Source organism: Lynx rufus, unplaced genomic scaffold (genome assembly GCF_022079265.1).
Source record: "Lynx rufus isolate CCGP_SWC_20201006 ecotype Redwood Valley unplaced genomic scaffold, mLynRuf1.p SCAF_4, whole genome shotgun sequence".
Lineage (NCBI taxonomy): Eukaryota > Metazoa > Chordata > Mammalia > Carnivora > Felidae > Lynx > Lynx rufus.
The window spans coordinates 9,864,028-9,873,498 of NW_025814856.1; the positions used below are offsets into that span (position 1 = coordinate 9,864,028).

Consider the following 9,471-nt stretch of genomic DNA (forward strand, 5'->3'; position numbering starts at 1 on the left):
ATACATTCTACCTCCATCCACGTCACTGCAAATGGCAAATTTGCATTTATTTTTAGTTTCTTGTCCTGTTGAGACTGTGAGCTCCTCAATAGAAGGGACCCTTCTTACACTTGTCTTCCTCCTACCACTTTGCTTAGTGCCTACTGCCCCACAGCTGCTAATGCGCGGTTTAGAGGATGCCCAAAAGCAAATGGTCAAGTGATGTTAAAAAGATATTGCCCACATTGAAGGAGAATGAGAAACAGGAAGAAAAGAGAAGCACTGCGGGGCCTGGGGGTTCCATGATTGTGAGCTAACAGAAGGGGTACAGATGGGAGAAAGAAGAGATTTAGGATACACAGAATTCTTCAAAACCAAAATTGGATAGTTACTACAGTGGCTATGGCTTATTAATGAGAACCTCTAAAGACAGGGCACCTCCTTCTGGGATAAGAGAGTTAAAATGGGATAAGAGACAATCTGGGAATGCCAAGTCTGTGTCCCCATACCAACAATGGGATAAGTTTGCATTCTTCTTTTCTCTCCTAGCGCTAGAGACCCAAGTCTTGTAAAGGGAAGAGAGACAAAAGAATATCATTAATGAGACTCATGGGAATTCATTCCCTACAGCTACAGAAATTAAAAGGCCTTTGCTGCAGCCATGAAGTCGACTCTTGTAACCTCAGGTGATATGAACACATAGCTGTGTCCTCCAGAACCTTCATGAGTGGGGCCATGTCTTTTCCCTTCTTAAGGATATAACTTCCAACCACGTCACTCATCCATGGGAGAGACTGGGTCATTGATCTCCTGCTGTTCTGTGCTAACATCTGGGTGAGCCATGGCCTCTTCAGAAGTCCTGGGGAAATGAGTTATGATGGGAGGGTCCCCTTGTATTGGTAGTTATTTTGGGGGCCTCAACAGGGACAATAAATTAAGGAGAGTTTAGTAATATCAAGCCCTGCCCATGAGGCTTTGATTCTGGAGGGCAACTCTGGATACACTAAACCATTTCTCCCTGATCCGTCTCCTCCAAGGTTAGTGTTTTATCAATGGGCCTTCATCTCTCAACAGTCTTTCCTCTGTTTTTATTGCTGCTTCTTCCATTGTTGGGAGTGACTGTTTATTGTTATTGAAACAGTGGTTAATAGCAGTCATTCAAGAAACATTTTTTCAGAAACTTATGTATGGTAGACAGTACCATGTATTCTGGGACTAAATAAATGACTACAACAGTATTTCTTTTCTCAAGGTACTCACTGTAGAAACAGAATGAGAGATGTAAAAATAAATTAATGTTATAATGTGAAATTGCATTGAAATCTGGGGAAGCAGATCCCCCAAAGTTGACTGTTTATTTTATTCTTAATTGTTTTCAAAAAGAGGACTCTTTCATGGGAGTCAGTGAACACTTCATAGACAAGCTTATAGGTACTTAGCCTTGACATTAGTGTTGGGGTCCTTCCAAGGGATAAGGGAGGTGAGAAGTCCAGGGAGAAACAGCAGAGGGGGAAAATTAGAGATGAAGTAAAGCGGAAGTTGTGCTGCTGTTATTAGAAATACTCCTTATTGTCTCATCAACAATCAGGAGCAGGGTCTACAATCTGCAAAATGAACCCGTAGAAGCCTGGCTGGGTAGGCATCAGTCAGATGACCAAAGAAATGTATGTTTTGGCTGGAGCGTTGAAATTTAACTCTGAAATTAGTAAAGAGTATGTGCAGGCTTTATGTCAGGGGATTAACTATGAACAGGTACTCTCCATGTAAAAATGACCCAGTACTGTGAGGAAAAAAATATTGCTGCATTCAGGGTGTGAGAAGCATATTTAGGGATACAAATGGCACCACAAGTGTGGGAGGGGAGGCAAGACGGGTCTCTGAGGGGGTGGCAATTGTGGATACAAAACCTCAGATGGATTTTTGTATTCATTCTTAAATGTTTACTAGAAACAATGCCAGATATCTATAGTCATCAAGTTATTGAAATGTTTCCCAAACTATTTCTGTGGTATCATTATTTTATTTTATTGATGGAAAGCAACAGCAGTGATACTGCTTATACACAGCAAATAATGGAGCCTGGAGCTCTTCACGCTCAGAGCTCAGTGCTTCCAAAGCTTTGCATTTCATTAATATCTCTCATTTTTCATCCCCTTTAATATTTGAACAGTTGTACATTTACAGAAACAATTTGCTGTGATAGGTCAGGGAGTTATCATAAGCTCCCTCCCCAGTTTCTGCTGTTTTGATCACAGCCTATCTCTTCCACATGTTAGTTTCAATTCTCATATCTCCTGAGCCTCCACACATAGTGACTGCGTCTCAGGCTTGCTTTATGATTGAAGCGATTGATAGTTCTGAGGACTACTGGTCAGGTGTTCTGTAAAATAATCTCCTTTTGGACACACCTTATTATTCTCTTTTTCCTGACTATACTGGGACTGTGGAAGTTGGACCGGAAGACCAGAGAGGGAAACTGCCATGTTCATCTCGTGACATCAAGGGTGCACACTGTCAACATGACTATTTCTCATTGGGGTTGCTATTGATGCCGGCTGTGACAGGCTTTGTCAGATTTCTCTTTGTCCTTTCTTTCCATCCTGTCCTCCTGTAGCGACTTTCTATGCAGCCCCATCTTAAAGTAGGGTGAGTTATCTCACACACCTCCTTAAGAGTAGAATATTTCTGTAAATCATTGGTTTTCTTCTGCACTTGATATTGTGGCTTCCATATTTATTTTTCAAGTATTTACATTATATGCCCTGGGTTATAACTCAATACTACTTTATTTTGGTGCTCTAATTGGTCTTACTTTGCATTGGGGAACTTCTTCAGTTAGCTGACATGTCCTTATCATTCTTGACTATTGGGGGTAGCAGTCTTACAGGAAAAGATGCTTCAACTTGAGCTTACTGTATTTTCCTCTGAGCCCTACAAGCAGTCATTTCTGCGAGGAGCCCTGTTTTATTTTATCGGATCATGGGATGAGATTCAAGATCTTGGTGTCTGGTGGCTTATTGCTACCAGGGTCTCTATATGTCCTCGATTGACCTGTCAAGGACACAGGAGTGCTTACTACTCTGTGTATATGCAGACATCCATACATGAGTCTATATGTAACCCTCTGTATTTTTATATAAGCTAAAGCAAGTTCATACTGATGGCACCAACTCTAATCACCAAAGGATTATAAGAGCTATGCCACCTTGCTTACATGTAAAATATCACATCACATGTGATACCTCATTCCCACCATTTACTCTCCATTTCCTTACATGCTCAACTTCAGTTAACATGTGCAGAAGTATCAGCATCATTAATACCCCACGGGATGCATTTTATCAAGTGTAGAGCAGTGCTTCTGTGCAATTTCTTTTATGTCCAGTTTTACGGTCTTTTCTTTTTCCCCAGATCTTGTTTTTCTGCACTTCTTTTTGCCCTCCTGTTTCACTGAGATTGTCTCATACAATTGTAATAGAGTTAGATTGTTTCTTTTCCACATGATCCACTCCATTCTAGGATTCCATCAGCCACCTGAGTTTTATGTTTGCTTTGATTTACACTCTGCAAAAGTGCCGAATTCGTTTATTACTCCAACGGTTTTTCTTGTTTTTAATGCTATATTTTTTTTAAAAAAATAAGATCACCTTCTTTGGGAAGAGAAATCATATTACATCTTCCACTCTAATTTTGATGCCTTTTGTTTCCTTTTCCTTTTCTTTCTTTTTTTGCTTAGTTGCTCTGTCTGGAACATGCAATGCCATGTTGCATAAAAGGTATGAAACAGACATGCTTATCTTGCCTTATCTTAGTGGTTGCTCTCAGTGTTTCACTGTTGAGAAGGATTTTAGAGGTGGGTTTTCATATATAACCTATTTCGTGTCGTGGAACTATCCTTCTGTTCATAGTTTCCGGACTGTTATTACTATCAAGGTATGCACCATTTTGTCACGTTTTATTTACCATATGTTGAGATAATCATATGCTTTTATCCTTCTTTTTGTCAACCTGTCATATTACACCAAGGGAGATTTATTAGTTAAACCATCCTTGCCTTCCAGGAATAAATCCCACTTGGTCAAGATGCATAATCTTTTTCTACATCATGATCAAAGGCTGCTATGCTTGAATTAGTACTATTTAGTCGAAGATTTTCACATAAATATTCTTTGGGAATATCATTTTGTACTTTTCTTTTCTTGCAATGTCTCTTCTTGGTTTTGGTACAGTGCAATGGTGGCCGAATGATTAAAGTAGGAAGTGCTTCCCATTTGAATTTTTTGGAAGCAGTTGAGAAAGATTAATGGTAATTCTTCTAATTCTGGGTGGTTCTCGTGATTCGTAGCCGTGACTACTCTACTGGAATGCCTACAACAAAATGCAATTATCATCAGAGAAAGAAACTCTTTGACTAATGGCGTAGCCTGTCCCATGATTTCTAAAAAGTTCTGCTTCAGCTGCAAGAGTACACGGTACCACAATAATGGAGAACTCTCTCTCTGTTGCTTTCCCTACCCACGTGTGTGTGTGTGTGTGTGTGTGTGTGTAGAACAAAGAGAATTTATTAGTGAAGTACACACATATTAAGCATTTGTAGCAAGCTGAAGCTGTCTTATGAGGTAAAAACTACAGAAATTACACCAACTGGAGACCTAGAGTAAAGGTAGAGAGAAAGACAGAGAATTATGGAGGAATGAATTATGTTCCATTAGTATACATTACATAAAATGTATCGTGTTGTAGACAGACATTATATATAACATATAAATATAAAAACGACACTGAACTGTAGTGTCCACTGCCTTAGAATGTTTCCAAATATGCAGGAGGCTTTGAGCTCTTCTCTCTTGTTTGCATCCAACGCGTACTCCCATTGTGTTACCTGTTCTGCTCACAATTTTTCTTTGATATTGCCTGATGGTTGCGGGTGAGCTCTTGACTGAAGGCCTTTGCATATGCGATTTCTCTGGCTTAACTGGTTTTCTCAAAGTAATTGGGAAGGTTCATATATCCCTTAGTTTTCTAGGTCAGAAGCCCCTGATCGACTTGACACATTGGCAAGTTTCTCTTCTACTTAGACTAATTTTTCCTGAATTATTTTACTTATTAGTTGTAACAACCACTTAAAACATCATTTATTCATTTATTAATATTCTATTCCTCCCTCTTCACACACATAAACATCTAAGACTCAGTGTTGTTAAGGGCAAACACCCATCACTACTTTTTGTAATGCTTTCAACATTACTTGTTACAAGATATTTTTGTTAAATTTTGTTGGGCGAAAAAAAAAGATCTCAGGAAATTTATGGAGAACATTGCTCTGAAATTGTTTTGATTCAGAACAAGAATTGTGAACAGTTTCAGACTCATGGAAAACATGGAGCATTTGAGAGTCCCTGAAATTTTCTGGTACATATTCTAGATTGGTAGGGAATGTGTAAGAATTAATGAGTGAAGTGTGTTGAAAACGAAGCATTTCTTTCAATACTGCTGGTGTCTTTACAATGTTCTTGTCTCTGTTCCAGCTGTTTTCATCAGTTACATGGAAGAAAGAAATCAAACCTGTGTCACACAATTTATTCTCCTGGGACTCTCAGATGAGGGGGGGCTGCAGTCACTTCTCTTTTGGGTGTTCCTGTCCATGTACCTGGTCACCTTCACTGGGAACCTGCTCATGATCCTGGCCATTATCACAGACCCCCGCCTCCACACGCCCATGTACTTCTTCCTCTCCAACCTGTCCTTTTCAGACATCTGTTTCACCTCCACCACCGTCCCAAAGATGCTGCTGAACATCCAGACGCAGAGCAAAGTGATCACCTACGAAGGCTGCCTCAGCCAGATGTACTTTTTCATGCTTTTTGGAGTATTAGATAACATACTCTTGACAGTGATGGCCTATGACCGGTTCGTGGCCATCTGTCAGCCACTGCACTACATGGTCATCATGAACCCCAAGTTCTGTGGAATCCTGCTCCTGGTATGCTGGTTATTGGGTGTTTTTTACTCTCTATTACTTGACTTACTGATTTTGCGACTCTCTTTTTGCACAGATCTGGAAATCCTTCACTTTTTCTGTGAACTTAAGCAGGTGATTCAACTTGCTTACTCTGATACGTTCCTCAATGACCTGGCAGTGTATTTGGTAAGTGGACTTCTGGGTGTTGTTCCACTCACTGGCATCCTGTTCTCTTATTCTAGAATTGTCACTTCCATTTTGAGAATTTCATCAGTGAGGGGCAAGTATAAAGCATTTTCCACGTGTGGGTCTCACCTCTCAGTGGTCTCTTTGTTCTATGGCACATGCCTTGGGGTGTATCTGAGTCCTGCTGCTGCACAAAACTCCAGGACAAGTGCCATAGCCTCAGTCATGTACACGGTGGTGACACCCATGTTGAACCCCTTCATCTATGGTCTGAGGAACAGAGACATCAAGCAAGCCCTGAGAAATCTGTTTAGCCGAGAGACATTGTCTGCATGTAGGATTCTTTGTTTCAAGATAAAGACTTGAGTAACAGGGCTTAAAACCCTAGAAGACCTAGATCATGATATTTGTATCAGTTCAGAGGCTGATAGTCTGCAGTTTATCTTTCTACAGTATTCGGTTGCTAGAAATTTTTCATACTTTATGCACAAGTATTTCTTCCGTAGTTTTTAAGGCATTTATTTTGAGAGAGAGTAAGAGCAAGTGGTGAGAGTCAGAGAGATTGAGGGAATATCACAAGCCATGTCCATGCTATCAGCACAGAGCCTGAAGTGGGGCTCAATGTCAGAAATTTTGAGATCATGACTTGGACCAAAATCAAGAGTGGGGCGCCTATTGGTTCAGTCACCGAGACACCCCTCTTCTGTATTTCTCTAAAACTGTTTAGGCTTCTCATTAAACTTCATCCCATGGATTCTTAATTTTTTTAATGTTTATTTATTTTTTGAGGGATGGGGGAGTAGGGGCAGAGAGAGAGAGGAAGACACAGAATCAGAAGCAGTCTCCAGGCTCTGAGCTGTCAGCACAGAGCACAATGCAGGCTCAAACCCATGAATTACAAGATCATGACCTGAGGCAAAGTTGGATGGTCAACCAACTGAGCCATCCTAGTTTGCGATATTTAAGATTGCGATATTTAAGAACATATACCTAATATAGCAAATTGAGTACTTTTAATGTGATAAGAAGAGCTACTGAAGTCAATGTGAAATGCTTTTGCTATGGGTTTAAAGCAATATCTTTATAGTATATATTTATATATATACAGATATATTAGATTATCTCCTTTTGGAGGAAAACCATTGAACATATCAGAATTGATAGATGAGTTTCCAGGGCTTCATGTCAACCCACCTTGGAAGGAGATCACATCTGCAAGAGCAGAGGCCCCTGGAACCCTCTGTGATTAGTTTGCAATAATCCATCTTTGCTATGCAATCTTCAGTTTCCCCTCACACCGTCCTAAACATAAATGAAGTGTGAAGGTAATAGAAATTGCAACTCCTGATGTTTCAGGCCTTGATGGTGTCATTCTTGGTGATTTTCCCAGGGATGCATTATCATTTTTCCTTTAATGTTTTGGTAGGCAGCAATGCTGTCCTGTGATTTCCCTCAGCACCTCCTACCTTAATAGGCTCTTCACAGATCTCACACACAATATGGCTACTCTGCCTATTGCCACCGCCATCTTTTCTAATGCTGCATCCCAGAAATTAGGCAGTGTGAGCAGGATACACTCAAGGACCTAACCTGTGTTGTGTGAGACAGACTAAGACGAATGTCTCCTTATCACCTGACCCCAGAAGCCCCCACTGGGATTGACAGCCATAATGGTAATCTCCTATTACCTGATTCACAGTTTTCCAGCGAAACGTCCACAGGTCCCTTCAAACACTAGTATGCAGATAAATGTTCATGGACCTATCTCTCAGAAGCAAAGACAAAAAGAAATGGAAAACAAGAAGAAAGGTGGAAAATAAGAACAAAAGATTAAGAAGAGAGCTTACTTGTAGCATTTGCCAGTTTCCACGGTATCATTACTCTCATTTTGCCCAATAGCAAGGCGCCAATTTTAGTTTAGACCACAGTCCTCATGAACGATTATAAACTAGCCTGTGCTATCACCTCAGAGCCTTTGGGTTGGGTTTGGAGGAAAATGTAGAGCAATTGTTACCATTTTACATCCTTCCACCAGGTGTAAATGGTTACACCAATTGAGGATCTGGGCCGGTGGACAGTCTCAGGACCAATAGTCAGGTAGAGATTATGACCCTTTATTGTGGTGACTCTGGTCAATCTTTTCTTCATGATCATTGGAGGTGGGTTTTTTATTTTTTTGTTTTGTTTTTGTTTTATTTATTTTTCTACTTACACAAATCGATGGGCCCTTAGTAAACTGCTCATCATTTTTGTTTCTTGGAGACACCATGATGAATCTTCCTTTTGCAAAAATCCATGTGGTTCCCCCAATGTTGATGAGAGTGGTTAATTCTTACACACTATGAATAACAAACCTAGAATCATTTTGGACTGCTGACATGGCCTCTGGCAATTCAGGAGGGGCTGAACTCAGGACAAAGGCATTTCAATTTCAGCATGTCCATGGTAAGTCTATCACATGAGGGAGAAGCTCTGTAGAGCTTGTCAAGGAAGACATTATAGCCCTCCCCAAGCTATTTCTCAATGACCTTATGAATTTTATGTCCTCTGATTCCTTAGTTTGAGTGTACTTTGTGGTTGAGGTATTGAATCACACAAGATAAACCCATCACCATGCACTTGTCTCCTTGTACTTTGGATTCCTTTCTCTATATTACATTAAGCCTTTATGGAACTGAAATTCTTTTTTTTTTAAGTTCATTTATTTACTTTGAGAGAGAGAAAGAGTAAGCTTGGGAGGTGCAGAGAGAGGGATAGAGAGAAAATCCCAAGCAGGCTTCACTCTGCCAGCACAGAGCCCAGTGTGGGTCTCGAAGTCACAAATTGTTACATCATGACCTGAGCCAAAATCTAGAGTTGGATGCCTAACTGACTGAGCCACCCAGACCCCCATGAAGTTCTTGTCAAATATGTCACTCTTTTTTTCAATCCTTGTTTTCTCAGGGGAAAATACATATAAATATTAAACATTAAACGTTAAACATTTTGAAATATACTTCTGTGTCATGAAGTGCTTTCTCACTGTTGAGCAACCACCACTTTTATCAATCTCTAGAACGTCCTCATTGTCTCAAACTGAACTTCTGTCTCCTTGAAATACTAAATTCGTATTGCCCCTCTGCCCAACCCCTGTGTCCCACCATCCTACCTTCTCTTTAGGTTTACCTAAAGAGATTACCCTAGGTATCTCATATACATGTAATTGTATAATATTGGTCTGTTTGTGCCGGCTTCTTTCAGGTAGCATAATATTTGTGAGATTTGCCCAAGTTATAGCTTGTGTCAGAATCCCATTCATGTTAAAGGCTGAATGATGTTCTACTGTATGAGTTCACCACACTTTG

The 9,471-nt window shown here is 40.2% G+C and overlaps 1 protein-coding gene across 1 annotated transcript; it reads left to right on the forward strand.

Annotated features, from left to right (window-relative positions):
- The first annotated feature begins 5,512 nt into the window (after positions 1-5,512).
- Positions 5,513-6,493, forward strand: LOC124524485 (olfactory receptor 7A10-like). The gene has a single exon (XM_047096781.1). The coding sequence runs from the start codon at positions 5,525-5,527 to the stop codon at positions 6,491-6,493; it is 969 nt and encodes a 322-aa protein (XP_046952737.1). The 5' UTR covers positions 5,513-5,524.
- The last annotated feature ends 2,978 nt before the right edge of the window (positions 6,494-9,471 follow it).

What these genes read in the sequence shown, in the direction of transcription:
- LOC124524485 (XM_047096781.1), top strand. Translation starts at nt 5,525, where the DNA reads ATGGAAGAAAGAAATCAAACCTGTGTCACACAATTTATTCTCCTGGGA.